This window comes from Cottoperca gobio, chromosome 10 (assembly GCF_900634415.1).
Source record: "Cottoperca gobio chromosome 10, fCotGob3.1, whole genome shotgun sequence".
NCBI lineage: Eukaryota > Metazoa > Chordata > Actinopteri > Perciformes > Bovichtidae > Cottoperca > Cottoperca gobio.
Genome location: NC_041364.1, coordinates 13789158 through 13812415, shown reverse-complemented (window position 1 = coordinate 13812415; position 23258 = coordinate 13789158). Strand labels below are relative to the sequence as shown.

General features: G+C 38.5%; 4 protein-coding genes across 5 annotated transcripts; 3 read left to right on the top strand and 1 right to left on the bottom strand.

Annotated features, from left to right (window-relative positions):
• The first annotated feature begins 2009 nt into the window (after positions 1 to 2009).
• On the top strand, positions 2010 to 6705 carry tcof1 (treacle ribosome biogenesis factor 1). 2 transcript variants are annotated; one of them, XM_029442345.1, is made up of 9 exons: positions 2010 to 2249; positions 2786 to 2838; positions 2937 to 2974; positions 3643 to 3701; positions 3810 to 3972; positions 4463 to 5406; positions 5464 to 5764; positions 5845 to 5948; positions 6080 to 6705. In XM_029442345.1, the coding sequence occupies exons 1-9, from the start codon at positions 2142 to 2144 to the stop codon at positions 6113 to 6115; spliced, it is 1806 nt and encodes a 601-aa protein (XP_029298205.1). In that variant the 5' UTR covers positions 2010 to 2141; the 3' UTR covers positions 6116 to 6705. The 2 variants fall into 2 exon arrangements, with proteins under 2 accessions (XP_029298205.1, XP_029298204.1); XM_029442344.1 differs by having other exon boundaries at positions 2011 to 2249; positions 4463 to 5764.
• A 627-nt stretch (positions 6706 to 7332) lies between these two features.
• Positions 7333 to 13580, top strand: tmco6 (transmembrane and coiled-coil domains 6). Its single transcript, XM_029441606.1, has 13 exons — positions 7333 to 7525; positions 8679 to 8785; positions 8866 to 8978; positions 9298 to 9481; positions 9569 to 9673; positions 10078 to 10169; positions 10265 to 10381; positions 10482 to 10596; positions 11130 to 11310; positions 12345 to 12439; positions 12622 to 12789; positions 12903 to 13037; positions 13132 to 13580. Exons 1-12 carry the CDS (start codon positions 7435 to 7437, stop codon positions 13020 to 13022), a joined length of 1488 nt encoding a protein of 495 aa, XP_029297466.1. The 5' UTR covers positions 7333 to 7434; the 3' UTR covers positions 13023 to 13037; positions 13132 to 13580.
• An 874-nt stretch (positions 13581 to 14454) lies between these two features.
• Positions 14455 to 18449, top strand: LOC115014622 (membrane-spanning 4-domains subfamily A member 4D-like). The gene is made up of 7 exons (XM_029441625.1): positions 14455 to 14501; positions 14669 to 14786; positions 14921 to 15022; positions 15428 to 15484; positions 15599 to 15709; positions 15795 to 15902; positions 16694 to 18449. Exons 2-7 carry the CDS (start codon positions 14676 to 14678, stop codon positions 16742 to 16744), a joined length of 540 nt encoding a protein of 179 aa, XP_029297485.1. The 5' UTR covers positions 14455 to 14501; positions 14669 to 14675; the 3' UTR covers positions 16745 to 18449.
• A 1049-nt stretch (positions 18450 to 19498) lies between these two features.
• Positions 19499 to 22758, bottom strand: aldob (aldolase b, fructose-bisphosphate). Its single transcript, XM_029442120.1, has 9 exons — positions 22635 to 22758; positions 21865 to 21977; positions 21574 to 21785; positions 21406 to 21460; positions 21106 to 21266; positions 20884 to 20967; positions 20215 to 20389; positions 19929 to 20128; positions 19499 to 19677 (listed from the first exon to the last, which is right to left on the bottom strand). Exons 2-9 carry the CDS (start codon positions 21974 to 21976, stop codon positions 19582 to 19584), a joined length of 1095 nt encoding a protein of 364 aa, XP_029297980.1. The 5' UTR covers position 21977; positions 22635 to 22758; the 3' UTR covers positions 19499 to 19581.
• Between the last annotated feature and the right edge of the window lie 500 nt (positions 22759 to 23258).

The window sequence follows — 23258 nt, the reverse complement described above, 5'->3', positions numbered from 1 at the left end:
TTGAAAGCAAATGGCGTTCCACTAAATTGGAAGAATCTCATCTTAAAACGTATAAGAAGGCTCTCCGTAATGCCAGAGCAGCTTATTACTCTTCCTTAATAGAAGAAAATAAGAACAACCCCAGGTTTCTTTTCAGCACTGTAGCCAGGCTGACAGAGAGCCACAGCTCTACAGAGCCTTCTGTTCCTATATCTCTCAGTAGTGACGACTTCATGAGCTTCTTTAACCATAAAATTATAATTATTAGAGACAAAAATAATCATCTCCTGCCCTCAATCGGCAATGACTTAACTTCAACCTCCGGAATTTCAAAAACATCTGTAACTCCTAAATATATTTAGACTGTTTTACTCCAATCAACCTTAACCAACTAACTTCAACAATCTCATCGTCTAAACCATCAACCTGTCTTTTAGACCCGATTCCAACTAAACTGTTTAAAGAAGTTTTACCCTTAATTAACTAAATGAATGAACTAAATCAATTAAATGGATGTTGTATTTGTACTATGTTGTTTATCCTGTACACACGCCATCTATTGTATGTCTGTCCTGTCCTGGGAGAGGGATCCCTCCTCAGTTGCTCTCCCTGAGGTTTCTTCCATTTTTCCCCGTTTAATTATGGAGTTTCTTTTAGGAAGTGTTTCCTTGTGCGATGCGAGGGTCTAAGGACAGAGGGTGTCGTATCCTGTACAGTCTGTAAAGCACACTGAGACAAATGTGTAATTTGTGATATTGGGCTATATAAATAAATTTGATTTGATTTGACAAGCCCCTTTAACAAGGACAGGTAGTCAACCACAGACAACATGCTGCATTCATTTGTTGATAACACGTTTATTCTTTTCCTTAAATAAGCTATTGAATGTAGATATTTTACTTGTAAGGATTATTTCTATGTTTAAATATTGCAACCTGCACTTTAAATTATTTGAATACTTCCTCCATTACTGGTGATCTCACACAGTCTTTGTTATACTTTATGATTTTAGGGGATCTTTGTTATCAAGGAAATAAGTACATTTTATTGTGGGACAACCCATTTGTCAATTTGTATTTTAAAGTAAACTAAATGTTTCTGACAATTTATTGCCTAAATGACCTTGGGGAAAATGTCCTTGAAGATTAGATCAATCCAAATATCATACAGGCCTCAACTGGTTTAAGGGAGTGGCTCGTCTGTTCACAGGTTTCTTTCCTGTTACAGGATATGCAAGTGAGCTGTAATTGAGCAAAATCAAAGGAAAGCAACGAGCAGTTAGAAAAGAAAAAGAATTAGAAAGCGAAAGAGTCTTTGTCGGCTGCTGTAAATGCCTCAATGGCAAAGGCCTTTTTGATTTTAAGGTGTTTAGGACAACTTTCTTTTTTAAATATAGCCTACAATTGGCCTATTCCTTAGGATTGAATCAATATATTTAAAGGAAAAAGAAATTAAATAGTTAATAGTTATTTTTAAAGTTTTGATTATTATTAAAAGTAAGTAGTTAAAACAACTAAATAGCTAATATAACAATTACCAAACATCAGGAAAAAGAAAATACTGAATTTGTCAAAAATAAATAAAAATAAACCTATGTATGATTGTAAAAAAAAAAAAAAGAAGAAGCATAATACAGACAGAGAATGCAGTAGAAGTTCATAAAAAAGGGGGAGTAAAATAAATCAATCTGCTGCAAAATACACAGAAAATAATCTGCATTTTACACAAACTTCCTGCAGTTGTTACTGTTTGGATTGTACAGTTTATCAGTTTTCCTGGATTGCTATTGTTATGCATTGGATATAATATGAAATATCCAGAAAACGACTTAGTTAGAAACTAGTCAGTTTACAGTTTAAAAGAGGCCTCTAAAGGTAAAAGGTTGGGAACCACTGCCCTACATAATAACTTAATGGTATATTTTATATTAGGAGGGGAAGGCTTTATTTAAAATAAAATTATTTTAGCATGGACCACAGACAGCCCCATAGCTGAATCGAGGCTGTTTCACGGAAGAACTACACCTCCCATGGTGCATTGCAGCGGTAAACGGAACCACATCCTGAGTTCAGAGTTCAGCGTCCTTCCATGTGCGGCCATTGTTAATATGAAAATACCTTTGTCGTTACTTTTGCGTGTTTATTTATCTTCGTGTGTCGAACATGTCAGTGAACGCAACAACGCACGAGCTGACCCTGCTGATCTACCGCTATTTGAAGGAGCATGGTTTCCACTCAGCTGCAGATGAGCTACAGAGGCACAGCCCACAGGTCAACACACACACACGCACAGATAGTGTAACGTACTGTAACTGCTGGAGTGAGCAACAATGTTGGTTTGAAAACGAAAACAAACCCATTGGTCATTAACCTGCATATTTATATATGCGTTAGTAGACTGCATTTACTTTTAAACTACTGTTGAGTATACAAAACAGTTTTGACGTTGACCTACTCTCCAGTTAGCGTAATATAGACGTTATAAGTCATGAATAATTTTGCTACTAAAACTACTCACAATATTTTTGTTTAATGTGCATTCATGTTTTAGGGGGGAAATGCCCTTAGGAGCTATTATTGTCTGTCAGTCAGGACCTAGTAATGTTATTGCTCATTGGGTCTTCAGTTTGGAACACATGTTTATTTAAATTACAAATTGTTCAAAATAAAGTTATTATGACATGTGGTTTTTAAGCAGTGCAAGTAAGGCTATTAACGTCAGGATTTAATAATATATGTATTATAAAGTATACCTAATCAACTGCCTATGCATGGTTTGATGTTTTGATGTTGTTATTTTTCTGCAGGAAGAGACAACAATATCTGCATCATTATTGGACATCTACACTTCATGGTTAAAGTGAGTTTGATTTCTCAATTCTTTGCAGGAATCAAACATCTTGTTTTGACTGTGATGATATATATATGTGTTCTAAATATTGTTTCTATTACCATCAGTGACTCAAAAAAGAAAAGGCAGCCGGGCTCAGCTAAGGGTATGACTGCTTCTGTCTTAAAACTTAAATTAGATTGATTATTGTGATCAAGGCCACAAGCCGAAACACGTTGGTCTAACAATAGAGTTGTTCTGCACAATACAAGTGTTGCTGGAGTTTTACTTCTTCAGACTTTTTACCTTCTCTGCGCACCTTGAAAGTAAGGAAAGTGGTACCCTAAAATACACAGCATGGAAAAGGTCAAACTCCTTATAACTAGACTGAATTGCTTTTTTATTTTTTTATCCTGTCGAAACTGATGCGGGTGGCTGTTCAGAGGTCAGGAGACAGGCTAACTCGATGTAATGTCCAGACCAGTTCTCTGACTTATCAGACAGATCCGTTTCATTCATACTTTGTCTCCAACTTGTGTTAGGATGACTTGGGTTTTATCCTTCCATCAAAAAGCTTTCTAAGATGTTTACTATGCGATGATCCTTAGGTTAAGTCAAGCTTAAAGTAAGTGAAGTTAAATTATGCCATGTATCGAAGACAGAAAGGTAGCAACACGTCTGAGCAGGAAGCTCCAAATGCTGCTTCAACAACAGTTGTAACAGTCCTGTTGGAAAGCTTGACTAAGGTTTGCCACAGTCACAGAAGAAGTAAGAAAAGATTGTCTGGGTGTGCATTTGAACACATTTCTAATTCCACACACTTTTTATGTCCAGCCACACCAAAGAAAAGGAAGGACAAACCTGCAAACAAAGCAGAGACACAAAAAAAGAAGGTGATTTTATATTAATTTTTTAATGCAACATTTGAGCCACTGGTTTATAAACTGGTTCTTTAACATCACTAATTATGCTGTTGTTATTTCTTTTTTGTTTTCTTTTAGAATGTGCAAGCGAAAAGTAAAAGTGAAGGTAGATCGATAAATGTCATCAAGGCGAAGAAATCAAAGACCCAAACAAAAGACATAGTTGTGAATGCTGGAGAATCTGACTCTGACAGCAGTCTGGATGAAGATAAATGGAGGAAACTGCTCCTACAGATGACAGGTAAGTGTGTGTGTGTGTGTGTGTGTGTGTGTGTGTGTGTGTGTCTGAGAATTGAGGGCAGTCATTTGTGTGCAAGTGTGTAAAGGATGAGGTTACGAGGAGAATCCCAGTTTTCCAATCATGATTTCCTGGCACTTTCACATTAAGCTACTGCTAATATTTTCAAAGACCAAGCACTAAAACAATTTAGATATTCAGATAGGTAACATTGGGAAAGAGACAGAATGAAAGGGGGAGAAAGTTAAGAGGTTTGGAAAATGCAGGACATGGAAGATAAAAAGCCAGGGAGAGCTGGGTCCTCTCACTCAAAGAGAGAAAGACAACCGGCAGACAGGACAGCACCTCCCATGAAAAACCTCACCATGGGAAACAGTGATTTTATACAAACAGAGCTGTGTACAGTAGCTGTGTGGCTGCTGTTGATGTTATCTTTTTGACATTTGTGCCACCTAGCCATGTTTGTTTAAATGTCTTGACCCTGTTTTCACAGAGTCTGACATGGCCAAGATGGACACCATCAACGCACTGGACTCTACACCTCCACCCATAAAAAAGAGAGTGAGGAAACCCCGGGCCAAGCCTCCCGCAAAAACCAAAACTCCCATTGAACAGAACACAGTTGGACAGAATAAAAAGGTGGAGGAGAAAGCCATGACAGAAACATCAACAAAGAATAGTAAACCCAAGAGGAGCAGGCCAAAAAAGACTGCACCTGTGACCTCCCCTGCCACCACGAGCCAAGAACAAAACATCAAGGCTGTAGAAGACAGACCAGCGACATCCACTCTCTCCCCGTCAAAACCGAAACCTAAGAAGGAGAAAGGGAAAGATGTAAATCCCAGAGAAGAAAAAACTGACGAGACAATGTCTGAGCCCAAGAAGAAGAAGAAGAAAAAGATGGCTGAAGACGAGGTGGGAGAGAATACAAATGTGGCTGGTGGAGATCGAAAAGACGGTAAAGAAGAGAAAAAAGATAACGTCACAGAGCAAGAATTTGCTGATAAACCTGCAAAGGAAAAGAAAAAGCCAAAAGAAACAAAGGGAGATATCAAAATGAGCCAGCCTGAAGAAGAAATCATACAGAAGGATAGTGAGTATTTTGATAATGCAGGACTTTCAGAACTAAGAAAGAAATCAAAGAAGAACAATGAGAAAACTGATAGTGGTGAAAATTCAGAGCAGGTAGCTGAACACGTAAAAGAAAATAAAGAGCAGCTAGTTGAAGAAATTAAAAAGACAGCTGGTAGTGAGGAAAAATCAGAGCAAAAAGTAAAAGAAGACGGAGAATATTCAGAGCAGATACCTGAAGGAAAGAAGGCAAAGAAGAAGAGAAAGGAGATTGCTAATGGTGAGGAAAATTCAGAGCACAGTGTTCACGAAAAAAAAGCAAAGAAGAAGAAAAGGGAGAATCACAATGAAGAAAATTCAGAGCAGATACCTAAAGCAAAGAAGAAGAAAAGGGAGAATCACAATGAAGAAAATTCAGAGCAGATACCTAAAGCAAAGAAGAAGAAAAGGGAGAATCCTGATGAAGAAAATGCAGAGCAGATATTTAAAGAAAAGAAAAAGAAAAGAAAGCTCGAAGCTGATCTTGACGAGGAGATGACGGAGCCGGTAGTTGAAGAAAATACAACCATGACAAGGAAATCACAGAGCACTGACACAGAGGAAACGCCAGAGCAGATTACTGAAGTGAAGAAGAAAAAGAAGGACTCATCGTTGAAAAATAATGACACAGAGCCACTTCTACCCAACCCCGAGACACCAAGTCCTCCAACAGAGAAGAAGAAAAGTAAGTTGCAATAATCATGAAAATATGCAATTTTGCTGTTTTTTGTTTGTTATTCACTTTTTCATTTGTCATTCTATCAGAGAAAATCAAGTTGAAATCAGCTGAGGTCCCAGAAACACCTGCAGATTCTGTCCAAGACGGCGAACCAACACAAACACCCTCAAGTGACACCACCCTCAAAAAGGTATCGCATTACTTTACTCCAACTCTTGTCAAAGCAGATCAACATGTTATTAGTTTGAGCGCTGGAGGAGAACTCTTTCTTTGCTCACATCTTTGTGAATTTACTAACATTTCTGTTGTTGTTTTTCACAGAAAAAGAAATCCTCCAAGAGTCATGAAGACGTTTGATTCTTCATCCCTGCAGAAGGATGGCAACACATCCTGTCCGTCTTATTTCTAATCATATTTTGATAGTTACAAGATCACTTAAAACTGTAAAGACAAAATTAGTTTTCTATTTTGGTACATTTCTTATCTGTTTTCTGTTTACCCACCGAGTGTGGCGTCCTATGCTGTATATTGTTTAGTTGAATCTGATATTGCCATTTTAATGGCATGAATATGTAAAAGGGATTTATAACTGATTGTTTCATGGAATGGATGCTCCCTCATTGATTGAACAGAAACATGTCTCTTAAGCACATTTCCATTCAGTCTCAGGTCATTTTACACACACATATTAATTTGTTCTAAATATATACCGACTAGCTCAATACTTGGGGAGAGAAAAAAAAAATGCATCACAACATTTTTTTTTTATTAAAAAATAATACATGGGAAACTGTTTTAACAGCCTATTTTGGTATTGTGTTAAATACCTATGTTTGTGAAAATCATATTTGTTTTTTAACAACAATTTTATATATTTGGTAAAGCTTTTATATATGCATTGTACATTATGCCTTTAATACAAATTAAACTCCAGGTTTCTTTTTAAATGCCCTGTGCCGATCTGAAGTCTTTTTAGTCTGTTATTGGAGACTAGTGATTTGGGGGCCTTTTCCCCCTCTAATTTGGTATGTTGCCAGTGGTAGAAGAAGTACTCAAAACGTTTGAGGTAAAACTATTTATACTGCACAGTAAAAGTCCTGCATTCAAAGTTTTTACTTCAAGTGAGAGAGGCATTATCCGTCTGTTCAAGGTGGAGCTTTCAGTTCTAATATAATGCTTTGCTGGATAGTTAAATGAATAATGGGCCTAATGCATCATATCTTAATTGTTACATTTTGTAAGTAAAATCTGACCAATAACAATTCTCTGTCAAGTAAATGTATTAGTACAATAGTTTCCTCTGAAGTAGAAGTATTGGTAAGTAAGTAGTAAACAGTTAACTATTTTTTAATTGCTATCGGGGTAGAATGAGTTAGAATAGTAATATAATTAATTTTGCATAGCTTAACATTATATTAAATCCTTCAGCTGGTTGACCCATGGTAAAGTTTGCCCCTGGACAGAAGATGAATGCAGTTACTGTTTAGTATATTCACTGATGTGAGTCAAGTACCTGTCACTGCCAGGTGTGCCCGCTAGATGGCGCTGCAGCAGCTGGCGGAGGTCCGTCTAAGACACCGAAGAAGAACTTCAACCATAACATCTTCCACCATGAAACAAGAAGCTACTTTAACTAGCGTCTAACTGTTAATAAACTGTTAACTGAAAATAACCAAATGTGGAGATTAAACAAAGTTCGCCACAAAGATGGTCGACAAGGCGACAGTGTGGAGGAGCTCAAGTTAAAGAGGCGAGAACACGAGAAAGGTGAGTGTTAATAAGTATGATTATAATATATATCTTTTTTAACGTTAGTCTGTAAGTATCTTGACGGCCAGTTAAGCCAACGTAACAAAAAAAAGAGGCTACAACATTTAGTTTAGCTAATTTACAAGAAAGTAACGATATGGAAAGGTAACCTAAAGTGTGTATTATTCTATAGCTGAACTAACGTTATTTCATTGTATAAACGTCAAATTATTTAACAATGTAACTATGATAATAACTACCTAAAAAGCTCATGTTTGTGAAAGCCATCCGAGCATACAGCCTACAGTTCAAGTACAATTTTGGCATTATACCACCCTCTGCTACTTTATACTTCTACTCCACTACATCTCAGAGGAAAACAATGTACTCTTTGCTCCACTACATTTACTTGATAACTTTAGTTATGTTGCAGATTCAGATTATTAATACAAATATAATCAGCTAATAAATGGTGCTGTATTATTCAAAGGTAAGCTACACAGCAGTATTTAAAGTCATTAAAATGAGCTCCACCTTTACCAGCTGCTACATTACAGTGATGAATACATTAATGCATCAATTATAATTCAATAATATAATATATATTATTCTGAAATTGGCCATTTTACTTTTGGTACTTTGTGTATGTTGATGCTAATACTTTTGTACTTTTACTTAAGGAAAACAATCCAAGTACTTCTTCCACGTTAGCTAACTGTGCTGCATTTCACCTATCATGTAAAGAAAAGCGTCGGCTAAATTAACTGTAATGTAATGTTTTTGTTAACCTCATAAACAAAGGGCGTCCATGAAAAATTAATTTTCCATTAAAAGTTCCTGTATATATAGGCTAGATAAATATGTCAACCAACAAACATGAACTCAGTATCAACCTTATTCAGTACAGAGATATGGACCATGTGTCATGTAATGCTAACATTTTGGGTATGACAATTGGTAACTCTAAATAATTGGTTACTAGTGGCAAACCAGCTACTGTGACATCTTTATCGTCAATCTAACTCCTCATCCACAGTGCAGCTTTGTCTCTGACTTTGACAGATTAATGGCTTGTAGGGCACCTTTACACTGAACAGCTAAGTATGATAGGCTACTCTCTGATGACTAAAGCACAAGGTGATGTGATATGTATCTATGTTAAATGGTGTAGCACTGAGACAAGCCCGCAGAGACAGACAGCTTGTGAGCAAGAGACTCCTGCTGAATGACGATGAGGACCAGCCAGAGGTCACCATGGACACTATCTCAGGAGAACACGTGAGACCAACGTTGTGATTGATAATGTTGTGGTTGGTCAAGTAAAACTTGCCATCTCAATCTGCTCCTCTTTTCCCCAGGACGTAGTCAGTTTGCTACACAAACTTCAACAAAGCGGACCGGAGAGGGACGCCCACCTTAAAGCTTTGAGTAAAGCTCTCCGGGACCCATCAGCACAGCTCACCTTCATCAAGTATGGTGGTAACTTTTGTCATCGCTTTGTGTTCTTTTTGTGTTTGTTTTTTTGTCTCTTTGAGGTTGTTTTTCACCTTTTTGGAGGTGCTTTGCGTCTCTTTTGCAGTCGTTTTATGTTTCTTTGTGGTCATTTTGCATTTCTTCTTGGTTGGTTTGTGTCTCTTTGAGTGACATTTTGCAGTTGAAGGCAGGTGGGCCCCTGACAATCGTCTGCCTGTGCCCGGTAGACCCATTCAGTATGGCCACATCAAATGAGTTTAAATGACGTTATTGACATTTGTTTCTTATGTCTGTTTATAACTCTGTCCTCCCTGTAGGCAGGAGAATAGTATGCATCTTCTGGTTGGTCTCCTCACTGGCTCTGATGCTACATGCCGTCTGCATGCTGTTCGGTGCCTTCATGAGCTGTCTCATTCTCCCATCACCAATGTGGCACCAGCCTGTCTGCCTGCCACCCCCTACCTACTCACCTATCTCTCTGGCCAGAGCACCAAGTTTACTGTGAGTACATACCAGGTGGTGTGCAATATTACAACTTAATTTTGCAAGAGATTTCTGACCTCCATGTGTATGTTAATGTGTACGCAGGAACTCTGTCTCTACACGCTTGGTAATTTATGCCCAGACAGCGACGCTGTGAAAGAGAAGCTCCTGGCACAGGGAATCATACCAGCTCTAGCCAACTGTATAGAGGTAAACTAACCAGATTAATTTGTTAAAATGTTAGTAAATAAGTCATAGAATATTTGTACAGAAACTGAATCAAAATCTAATTCCTCTCATAGCTCATGGGCGGCAGTAACTCAGTCTGAGTGCCGGGACCTTGCCTGGTACTTTGAGAGATTCCAGTGTACCTCCTGGGCACTGCTGAGGTGTCCTTGAGCAAGGCATCGGACCCCCAAATAGAAATGACCTTATATGTCGTACATCCTCTTCCCCTTGACAAACTAAGATGATGCACTTAATATCTCTCTCCAAGAGTAACGCTCTTCAGTCTGCCTGATACAATATCTGTGTGTGTGCGTGTGTGTGTGTGTGTGTGTGTGTGTGTGTGTGCGTGTGCGTGTGCGTGTGTGTCCGTGTGTGTGTCCGTCCAGAACCAGAGACCTAACCTTGCAGTGGTGGAAGCTGTTGGATTCACCCTTTCTCAGCTTCTCCAGGCCAAAGATGCAGCAGAGAAAATAGTCCCGTAATGACACCAGTTCTTCTCTTCATTGCGTTTCTCTTGTGAGACTTTGCTCACATTAAACTCTGTTGTATGATGGTCTTCCTCTGTGTCTGCAGGATGGTTCTGGCCTCCAGCTTACCTTCACACTTGTTATCTGTCCTGACTCCTGACCCAAAGTTTGGCCTGGCACCTGCCATTGAGTGTGCATGGTGTCTTCACTACCTCACATGCAGGTGAGAGAGAAGTTATATTTACTCAGTTGTCATTATATGTCATTTAATTATCATATCAATGATGATCTGTCTCTCTTCTTCTCTTTATGTCGCTCCAAAGTGTGAAGGACAACAGAGTGCTGTTGTCTCATGGGGCCCTGTTTCAGTGCAGTTCCCTGTTAGTGTCACTAGGTGGGGCTGTGGCGGAAGGAAACAAAGAAGAAGGAATGGAGCTGGTAAGGAAACTAATGAGTTAAATACATTTTTCATTATGTTTGTTGCTTTTTGTTCTGTGTGAACCAGAATGTTTCCCTACTGTAACATTTCTCAAAGCATACCTGAAATGGATTGATTTCTGACATTCAAGAAAGGTTACATCAGCGTGGAATAAAAGTCTATTTGAAGAGACTTAAAACAAGTTATCCATCACAGTGAAGGATTTAAGGCTGTTCCTTTTGTCAAGATTAGGTCATCATTGCATAGTAAAGCAGTTGCATGTCGACAATTCAAACAAATGACCAAATAATAAACTATAAAACGGATTATACATTACACAGATTGTAAAGGAGAATTTTATAAAACAGTATCCTCTTGCAGCTATATTATCTCATTATGATTACTTTGACAAAAAAAGAAAGTTGTGTGTGTGTTGTGTCTTATGATAAACCATGCTCAGGAAAAAATCTGACACAATATCAATTTTAGACAATTTGTCATTTTTAAACTGAAGAACTGACATGGGTATTGTCCATGTGTTCTTCCTCTCTAGTTTATATGTCCTCTGCTGAGGTGCCTGGGAAACCTCCTGTCCTCCTGTCCAGCGAAAGACCTGAGCGCTCAAATGGGTGACGTTCGTATCGTGGTTGCTCTGTGTGCACTGCTTCAGGCCTACCTGCAGACCCAGCCAGCGTTGGCTAGAGAAAGTGCCTGGGTCCTCAACAACCTCACAGGTTTGAACAGTCTGTCGTAATCAAACCTGATCTCTGCTGAATCTCAAATGCATACTTCTGCACTGATATGGTTATACATTGTGTAAATTGGGATTTCTGTTTTATGTATTCTCTGGTTATTTGGCTCAGGGACAGCTCACACTAGCACAAATGTTTAAGACTGTGAGCACGCAAAAGTAATATTGTACACTTGATGGATGGATGATGATGGATGGATGGATGGATGGATTGGTGGATGATGATGGTGGATGATGATGGATGGATGATGGTGGATGATGATGGATGGATGATGATGGATGATGATGATGGATGATGATGGATGGATGGATGATGATGGATGATGATGGATGATGATGATGGATGGATGATGGTGGATGATGATGGATGATGGTGGATGATGATGGATGGATGATGGTGGATGATGATGGATGGATGGATGATGATGGATGATGATGGATGATGGTGGATGATGATGGATGATGATGGATGGATGATGATGGATGGATGGATGGATGATGGTGGATGTGGATGGATGGATGGATGATGGTGGATGATGATGGATGGATGGATGATGGTGGATGATGATGGATGATGATGGATGATGATGGATGGATGATGATGGATGGATGGATGGATGATGGTGGATGTGGATGGATGGATGATGATGGTGGATGATGATGGATGGATGGATGGATGGATAAAGATTGTTCAAATGCTAATTCAATTTCTTACTTCTTTGTTACAAACTTGGAGAAAAAGGTTTTATAAAATGTCTTAATATAATAACAAAAACAATTTCCAACATACAAGTTTCCCATCTCAGTGTAATGTTGTCAGTAGTTGGGGTTTGACAATCCAGCTGGTCTGGTGCCAGATTTATGTTCATATTACTGTATATATACATATTGCTGTCGGCAGATGAAATGATGGCTTTTTCCCCTGTTCAGAATTTGCATGTGAGGATTTGTTTATTTATTATGAGTTCATGTGTGTGTTGAGGTTTGTTCCGATACATTTCCATCTCGCTGCTGCAGCTCACTCCAGTGCTCTCTGCTCTGCTCTGCTGACTCTCAACTTGGTCCCTGGACTGATCCAGCTCCTCCCTTTCTCTCAAGGAATCAACACAATGGTCTGTGCAAGCTTAAATTCAATGTAATTGCTCTCATACAATAGTTCACTATCATTGAACTTGAATGATGACCAATGTGTTAGTTCTGCTATTCTAAACTGTCGTTTTTTTGTTCTTTCAGTCCTTCGTTTGTCACGCACTCCATCTCTCTGATCTGTGCCTTCTTGTTGTATTCTCGTTAGATCCTGAGGGTACTCGCAAATATTGCCCACAAGAAAAAGGAGTTCTGTGTCCAGCTGGCCCATCGTGGATTACTGTCTGCACTCTGTGCCACACTTAAAATGGCCGACCAAGAGATGGTGACCCTGAGTATGGATGTCCTATTTATGCTGGTAGTTAGTGGTCCACAGGTAAGTTAGTGCAGCCTTTGAAACTATGGCGCTGCTCAGAAACAATAAGCAATGATTAGCTACTGTAGTCGTAACGGCTTTTACCCAGCTTTTAAGTTATTCCTTTCCTTTAGGTGTCAGAGGAGTTTGTGAAGCAAGGCGGGCTTTCCCTGTTGGAAGCCATTCAGTACAACAGTGAAGGAGAGATTAGACAAAGAGCAACACACCTCCTGGAGCAACACCTGATGTCATAGTCATCCTATTGCTCGGTAAAAGAAATTGGTGCAGTTTGTTTTTGTTTGTCGAATTTACAGTAATTCAGAATTCTTTTTAAACTGACTGATATCATCTGTTGAGCTGCAGGTGGACAACATCTGATCGCAGACCCTGAGGACACCTGAGAGTACAAGACTGCGTGTTTACTTCTTGCGATCTGTAATAATGTACAAACAATGTTGATATATTTGAAGTCATTTTTAATACAATTTGAATATGAGCTACAAGTATTTTGATGTTTACCATCTTGAGTGTTGTTTTTAATGGTGCTTTAGTGTATGTAAAGATGAAATATAATTAGTTTTAATACCTGAGACTGATGTATTTTTGATCATCAAAGTCTCTCATCTGAAACTGGAACATCTACTGTCTGTACACAGAATGAGTTAATATGATCGACGGTAAATATCCAGAATGAGGGTGATGCAAAAGCACCCTTTTTTATTGTTTTTGTGATGATGGATGTGTCATGTATATTTAACCAATAATGCTTTTTACTCTGTATATTCATGAAATAAATATCAAATAAATATCAACTTTTCTACTGATTTAAATTATCTGGATAGCAATATTTAAGTTTTATTTTATTTGGTTTATTGACCAAATAATGAGGATTCATAATAGAGCTGCAATAATTAGTCTACTTATCGATTACATATATATTATATATTAAAGTGAATATCTTTGGGTTTTGAACTGTAAAAACAAGAAATGTAAAGACATCCCCTTGGATCTTGAGAAACTGGGATGGATATATTTCACTATTTTCTGACATTTTATAGACCAAACGAGTAATCGATAAATAATCGGCAGATTTATTGATAAAGACAATATAGTTTGTTGAAGCCCTAATAAATTAATGAGGACAGTAAGAATAATCAGTGTCATTGCTCCAGATCAATCTTTTCAACTAATCCATAGTGCAACCATGCATCCAACGAGAGCAGTTCAAAAGGTGCTACAATGACTCTTTGAGCCTCGTGAATATTATTCTGATCAATGCCTGCAGGTGTTTTGAGTGCTTCTTAAATTTGAACTACATTTTTTGACACCAGTGCAAGGGAAGATTACATCTTTCATTTCATAATTATTTAAGCCAGTGGTGTGACTATAATTCCAAACAAAAAAGTTTTACTGTATGTTATTATTGAACTGGGAAAGTTGAGGTAAATTCACAGAGAGACATTATATATACTTGACATATCAAGTACATTTCTACAGTTTTTCATTTTAACAGTTAACATTGTTGTCTTCCTGTCCCTGGGTTTTCACACAGATTTGAATTTAACTTAGTGACTGAGTGAGCATTGTACTGAGGAGCCTGTGACTTGCAGACAAAGTGTTCAACTCCTCCCCTTAATGAAAAAAAGGTAAAAGTCTCAAATTTCTCCCCACTTCCTCTTTCCACCCACAACATTCCCTTCCCGTTATCATTCTGCATGAAAAACTAAAACAAGGTGGGTCACTTCAAGTTTTTGTACATATCCCTGCATTCTTTGAGACTGCTTTTATTATATTCCATGCGGCAGGTATCTGAACTAATTCTGCCTCTTTAAATCTGCTGAGTATTAGAAAGTAAGCATCTGTTTTAATTATTATTTTCTCCTCCCACAACCTAACACAGTGGGGCAATGGAAGGAACTCAGTCAATAACTAGAGCGAGAACAACAGGAAAGGATGGGAATCAGGTGGCCAGCAAACCTCTGCATCGCTTCATCCAAAATGAGCCCAAAACGCTTGGGGTAACGCATCACACAATGCAGGGCCACAGAAATTAATGTTATATGAACTTAGATGTTTACACAAAGAGTAGCTGCAAACTGTTATTCTACCATAGGTACTTTATCTCATCCATGCTTCATCTTCTCATTCCTAGATTGTCATTCTGATCTTTGGCTGTGCAGAGATCCTGATTGGATTTAGGATGGATCACCTTTCTTCTGTTGGGATCTACGCTCCCTTCTGGCAGGGAGCACTGGTACATAACATTTGGCACACATATGCACTGTTTTTAAAATGACAACATACCATATTAAAATGGCTCTTTAGTTGCTACTTAGTTTGAAAAGTTACAGGTTTCACATTTTTGGAAATATGCTTCTGCACTTTCTTACGATTTTGATAAGAAGATCAGTACCACTCTCTTCCTTTTCATCTAACTGTGCAAAAAAAAGAAGCCATTTGGTAGACAGTGGATTTTATTGTATTGCACTGTAATCTTTATTAAATAGCTGACTCACATAAAGAATGACTTTCAACATTCCACTCCGGAAGCTTTACTTCTTCTCCAGCTGCCATGACGATAAACTTGACATGTGAACAAAAGTTTTACAGTCATCAAAATATACTTTTTTGACGTGATAATATATATTTTTCTTTTCAGTTTCTTATCTGTGGATACCTGTCTATCTACACCGAGATTCATCCATCCAAGAAGATGGTAGATATATTGTGATTTTATGATCTAGTTTTGGTGTTTAACTTGAATTATTTAGCTTCTGTCTCTCTTTTCTTTCCCACTTACTCCTAATCATGTTGAACTTATCTTTCCCAGGTGACTGTGTGTTTGGCTATGTATGTGGCTTCCCTTTTTGGAATCATAGTCTCTGTTGGCTACAGGATACACCTCGTATCCTATTATGCGTACATTCACTACATTGAAATGGTGAGTTACAGCACGTGTTTTAGGCTAAATGGACGCATTTCTGCAGTGTATGAATAACTTCCTCTTTCTCTTGCTTTTGGACCAGATTTTGGTTATTGAAAGCATATTTATCACTTCCTCTCTGTTGGTGTCGGGGATTCTCATCTTCTTGTGTGTCATCGCACGTTTAGCTCTGAAATCCACACGCACTCAGGTAAAACATTTTTTATCGTTACTCCATCCAACTGAGTTTAGAGATTCATATTGAGATGTTTACCCTTTGGAGGGAGAGATCTTTGAGCAGCTTAAAGTTTGCAGATGGAAATGTACAAAGAATAAACCCCAAATAAAAACAGGGAAGGTAAAACAAAATGAATGAAAGGGAGAAGTGAAGAACAATCTCCTGTATGAACTTTTTGGCTTGTGAGCTCGTAAAACAAAGCAATGCCTTATTTGTTACCCCAATACTTCTGTGGGTGATGACCTGGTCAAGAAGTTATCCAGTATTATCTTATACACATTTGGCTGCATAAATATTTTTCTGCTCTCGTATGATGTTAATCCGAATCCGTCAGATTTATCATTTGACTCGTATGGTTGATAGTTGGAAAGGTATAGCTCTCTTAAAACTGAACACAATAATGCTAGTGTTGATCCCAAATCCCTTCATGTAACCTTAACTTGCATTAAGTTAAATCAAGAGTCTCTGACTGAATCCAAATCCACAATTTCTAATATGATGTCTTTCTATTTCACCAGAAAATCCTCATTGAGGTTAGCCAGCATTAACAATGAGTCAAACAAACAACATAAGACGGATGACACAAAAAAAAGGCAACAAAATCAGAATTAAACAGAAATGCAATTATAAAATCATAGTAATAAAATGTCCATTAAATAATATAAAAGAATGTGTCCTAGAGACAACCTAAGTAGGACCTAAACACGTTATTTCCTCCTTGTTGTCCTCTTCCCTTTCACATACCACCTTCGTATCTTCAACAGGTTATCGTCCAGCACTTCCCGCCTCCACCGAGTGACACAACAGCAAACTAATCTCAACCTTCGTATTATCCTACAATAACTCACACTGGTTTTCCTGCAGCACACTTACCCTGTGAAAGAAACATGTCATCATTCGGTACAGTATAACACATGTGGATATTACACCACCTGTAGTCCAGCCACAGCTAGAGTACGCTTTCAGGTACAGTACAGTGCCGCAGTAAGAAATGCGTTACTGGATCACATTTATTTGCTTTTGTTAAAGCTTGTTTCGGAATCAGTAATAAGTGATTCCTGTCATCTTATGTAAGGAAAACATTTTACATGCACTTATTAAATGAACATAGTAACCACTATTGTTTCTTGCAAGCCGTATATGTATGTCCTCACTGTATGAGTCATATAGTAGTAAACACTTCGCTATGGTACATTACTTGGAATTAAAGCCTCAAGGCGAACAGGTCTAATCAATGAAAATGATGAGCCAATCTTAATATTGTACAAACAAAAATGTACACTGTACAGCGATGTTAGTTAACACTAGTCATAATTACATTTTGGTTTTTTTAAATAGAAGTACATTTTACTTCTGTTCCACAATATCACAACCTACAAGAAATCCAACCATGAAGGTTTAATCAATAAATATTTTTGCCTGTCAATTTATAAGTTGATTTTATATTGTGGATACTTACTGTTAGATTTGAACCCTCATGTCAACAACATGTCTGATCATTATCTACGTTATCTGCATTATTATTACATTGTGTGCAGTATATGGGCATTGTTTTTAAACTCTTCTTGCAGCTTTTGATAACCAATGTGAACCTCTGTATACACTTTTATTTTGGTTACAGGACAGCGCATCCACTTGGGATCGCAACTTTAGTGATGTTTTAAAGAAATGACTGTATGTTTGAATACATTTGGCTTTTTAAATCCTTACAGACATCCATCCAGCATATTTTTCAAAGCTTACTTTGATATAGTTTATATAGTTCAGCATGTTCATCTAAAATAAATCCCGTTGTGCCGTGGGATTTTTAAACAATTAGGCCGATTGCATTTAACTGTACAAAAGGTTATGAAGGATTTTTTATTTACTTTATCGGTACTTTGTCCTACACACTTATTTTACAATATAGAAACAATAGGCTTTATATGCGTTGGCCTAAATATAAATAAAACAATCGTAAAAAGAAAAAAGAAATCTGTAAAAGCGAACCCCGTTTTAGCAATTTGCGCATGGTGGGAAATATAAAGGAGGACTAGGTTACATAACAATCTCTAGTTCCATTATCTCATTTTTAATTTTGTGGCATTTCTAGTTAAATGGGTGTGTTGCTGCTATAATGTGGCCTAATTTTAGAATGAATTAGATTCTTAAATTATTTTGTTAATAAATGATTAATGAAATAAAATAGTTGTCTGTCAAATGTTGTTTGGCATTAGCAAATAAATAAATAAATTCCCAGAGTGATACTATGTGTTATAGGGTATTTTGCCCAGATATGAACACAGGGCTTGGTCTTTGGTGTGCCTTGGCCACAAAAGGTTTGAAAACCACTGATCTACATGACTGTGATATGAAGAGCCTGCGGGGAAACCTGTTGTCATCTTTTGCTGGTGAATGTAAAAAAACTGATTTTTTTATTTAGCTCATAGCTATGTGTGGTGCAATAAATGTAATGTACAGTATATTGTCTTTGTTAAATAAACAATAAAATGATGTTCAGAGTGCTGATCATATTACACAGATATGCATAAACTTCACTAAGTGTTTGTACAAGTTGAACCAGAGACATTAAGCACTTTAAATTAATAATCATTGGTCATTATAAATAGAAGACTGTAGTACTTTGAACCCCTCGTTAGATGGCCAGCAAATAATTGATTAGGGTCTTTGTTTTAGTTTCGTCAGAGTCGGCTGCAAGAAGCCAAGTTAATGTCCAAACCTTTAATTCTGTTGCACAGAAATGTAATACAAGATAAAACTTTAATGCCAAAGGAAAATTATTTTACCAGAGGAAATTACAACATAAAACAATAAAAGTATTAATTATAAAATGTATAAAGTGATACAAAAAAAAAAATCAAAGATACATTTAGTCAAATAACTAGATGTTACTGAAAGTTAATATTGCACACTATTTAAAGGTTACATTGAATTTTAAGTATATTAAAATGTATTAAATACTTTGATTTACAGATTAAAATTGTAAAGTTGTGTTGACTGATCCGCATCAGAACATTTTAAAGTACTATTCAGGTTCTAATCTAGTGTTGAATTTGTGGTGGCGCAACACATTTAGATTAGTGGACTGTCTTTAAATGCTTTCGTATTTCCCCCCCCCCCCCCCCCATGTGTTGGGCAAGCACATTGGTAGTTCTAGTTCTCTTTTCTTTTTTAAACAGACATCCTGTTTAAGTTTCATTACTGCAGACTCAAACGCATTCTGACCCAGTTCTGGAGCATTTCACTTGAGTATGATGAATCTATTGTTGAAAACAGATTTGAATGATTTATTACTTCAAATTCCACCTTGTGCGCAAGACATTTAGTAAATGGTGGATGAAACCCAAAAGCACAATGATGTTGCGATCCAATAGCTTTGTACATTTCATTCACCAAAAGTTAAGAAAAAAAAAAGCATACGGCTACAGCCAGGCTCTCAGGCATGAAAGTCTACCATTTATATCGGACAATGATTTAAATGAGTCTCAAATCAGCAACATTTTGGTCACTTAATTTATTTCATCGAGTAGACAAACAGTAGTTAAACATTATAATGAAGTCTTCTCCAGGTGTCAGTAGGAAAATCCAGCAGAGGTTTTTCTTGTGGTCATATTTGGTCCATGTGCATTTTTTTTTTTTACGTTCACAGTATTTAATAGATGTAGCTGGCCGTGTACAGAGACTGCATGGAGGCCTGGTCAGCTGAGCCAGAGGGCTTGTACTCTCCTTTGGCAGCCAGGCCGTTGATCTGAAGAGAGCAACAGAGTGCAAAGTTAAATCTGACTGTTAATGATCAGCCTGGGTCACATTAGTGCAAGACTGAATGGACAAAAAGCTTTTAGAATCAATCATTTACCAGTCAGTATAAAGTTGGGTAATACAAGAGTAATTTAAGAGCCAGTTTTGTGCACAGTCCACAACTACAAACTGATAAGTGGGAATCATTTATTATTGTCTATTCAGTACGACTGATAGGTGTTCATGCCCTCTGAGACTAACCTTGGCCCTGCTGCAGAAGGCTTCCTGTGCAGCTGCCTTGTTGGCAGTTTTGCCCTGCCAGGCTGCGAGAGCAGAGGCCTGGAGTGCACGACCGTAAGAGAAGGTCAGCTTCCAGGGGCGATGGAGGGGCACCTGGTTGATGGCGTTCAGGTTGCGGGAGGCTTCCTCCTCACTCTGGCCTCCAGACAGGAAGCAGATGCCTGGAAAGATACTGAGAAACTTAGTCTTCCGCATTTTTCTTAAACTGGTTTGCTAAAAAAGGAAAAGCTGGCCTTGTGACACTCACCAGGCACGGCAGCGGGGACGGTGCGCCTCAGAGCGGTCACTGTGGCCATGGCAACCTCCTGAGGGGTGAATTTCTTGGTGCAAGACTGTCCAGCTGTGACCATGTTGGGCTTCAGCAGAGTGCCCTCCAGGTACACGTGGTGATCGGACAGAGCCTTGTACACAGCAGCCAGAACCTGAAACATGAAGATGTATTACTACACATGCTTTATATAAAAACATTATTATTTTTTTATTTTTAAAAGGGGGACATCAAGACACACACACGATTCAACGAGCCATTCAGATTTGGCTCTCCTTCCTACGTCACATGCAGGATCATTGGAATATGCTGCCCCCTATCTGAGTATCTCCATCTACAGCTTGAGAACTACCTTTAAAAAGGTTAAACATATTTCTCACAAGCCAATAATAATAATAATAATAATAATAATAATAATTGAATTTATATAGTGCTTTTCGAGACCTCAAAGTCGCTTGAATCAGAGCAGACCGGAGGGGCTTAAACAGACTGGAGCTAAAACGGAGCGTTTCAGACAGAGGGTGAACACATGTATATTTATAAAGACAGTATAAGAAAAATAATGTACATTTTGAACATTGAAGCATGTAAATAAGTTCTAGTAGAAACTTAAAATACAATATGAACCTACACCAAAGATGAACCAACCTTTTCAGAGACATACTGGCAGCGCAGCAGGTCATGGTCTCCATCAGGGAGGATCTCTGGCTCCACAATAGGCACCAGGCCATTCTGGCGGAGAACAAAAATAATTTAAAATGAATGACTTGCAATGAATATTTTTGAGTCAGTCATTTCTGTAGAGCCCATGGCCGCACCCACACACACACACACACACACACACACACACACACACACACACACACACACCTGTTGGCAGATACTGGCATATCTGGCAAGGACATTGGCGTTCTCTGCAATGGCGAGCGCTGATGGGCAGCCATCTGAGATCTTGAGCACAGACCTCCACTTGGCAAAGTCACAACCGTCCTTCTTATACTGGGCACAGCGCTCTGAGAGGCCGTCGAGTCCTGTTGAAAAACAAGCAGAATGTTGGTGGTTGTGCTCATTCTGCATTATGTTGCTGAAATGTGCAACAACATTTAGAGATTTAGTATTAAAGAAGACTTTCACTTCTACGCTTTGAATAAGAATACAATCTATTTTCACCTTGAGTGGTCGTCTCTCCATCTGTTCCTTTAAGACCGGCTGTGCCTTTGTCAACCTGAAGCAAGAAAATTAAAACTCATCCATTAACTTACAAGAGTAAACAGGTGGAAGACCTGAAGATGTGTGCATTTCGGCACTCGGCACAATGTCCCCTTTTAAGCTCCTCACCTTAATGCCGACGACAATGCCCTTGTCCTTGACGACTTGGGGGAAGAGCTTGCCGCTGTCTGCTTTCTGGTAGAGCGTCTCGTGGAAGAAGATGACCCCACCAACGCAGTTGGAGATTGAGGGGTCAGTGGAAAAGAGGAGGTCACGGAAATAGCGACGGTTCTCTTCGTTGTTATCCACTTTGATTTTCTCCAGCCGCTTACCCATGGTTCCTAGAAGAAGAAGACGCATCATTTGAGTTGCACATGCTGCAGTCACCTCTCATCATAGAACCAGAGACTTGAGGCTCACCTGTTGATTCATCTGCAGCCAGGATTCCCTTTCCTGGAGCCACGATCCTCTGAGCAATGTCAGAGAGCTCCTTCTTCTGCTCCGGAGAGAGGTACGGGAACTGATGAGTCATCCTAGAGGACAGAAACAAGTTATTTCACAGTTGGTCAGAACTCTTCAAGACTGAAGCATGAGGAGGATGCAATCTTTTTTCCAATCAAACACACAATGAACCTCGGCTGCCTCTGACTTCCTGCCTCTTGCATCACCTCTGTAAATATTTGGCTTGAATGGATGAACTTTGGCCTTCAAACAGATAAGTTTATAGTTCATTCAAAATTGTTGGCTGCATGACGTTTTCCAATACTTTCTGCAACACCCCCCCACACACACAAACATAAACATAATATGGCATATAATTAAATCACCAGCATAATTTGCACATCATAAACGTTAGGTTGTGTTTTCTTACAAGTATTTGCACAAACCCAAAACTGCATACTGACTACCTATGGCAAATATCACACGTCGACATTTAGCACGAGCATACAGACTTCACAGCCTAGTTGTAGAGTTATACAAAGTTTAGATTGTTGAAAACGTGCATTTTGTCATCCATAACCGCAACATTACTTTCATCACTGCACATTTATAAACACGAGGAAACTCGGAGACGCAAACTAATCTTGCAGAAACCATGCAAAATGGTTCAGTTCACTTTTCATGAAAACAAGTGGGAATCAGCGGCAGAAAGAGAATGCAAAAACTAAAAACTAGAAAACATGTCTTACTTTAGAGTTTTGTCAAACAACAACGGCACCAGAAGAAGCAAGCGGTCTCAGTAGCCTCCCAGCAGTAATTTGACTGGTAGTGAAGGCCGAAAAACAGACACAAAGCTGTATTTATTGCCTGTCTGATAAGGAGGAGGAGGTGCTGGTGATGTGGCGGGGCGTGTGTCACCCCGGTAGCGCAATTGGCCCGGTTAGACAGAGAGGGGCGGTGCTTGCATGATATGACATCAATGCTCTTTTGTGGACTTAATGCTCATATCAGATCCTGGGGCAGAGGAGTTGAAAACATGAAGGGAACACGGTGCTACGTCTGAAACAATTTATAAACATCGAAATATGCATGCATGCACGCACCACACAGTCCTGAAACAACCCCGCTTCCTTGCAATGTACACTCTGAGAAAATGATGAAATGTAATATGAAAAACCTGTTGAACTGTTGCAATACAGGTTTCTTTGTTTCCATTGTCCTGGTGAAGATTACAACAGCATGTGACAATGCATGTTTGTCTCATTTGGGAGTATTCAGAGGACAGTGATAGTTTTTCATTTCCAATGCATTCATTTAGTTGCATTAATATATGATGGTAATGTTGAAGACGTGTACTTATGAAACCATTCAAA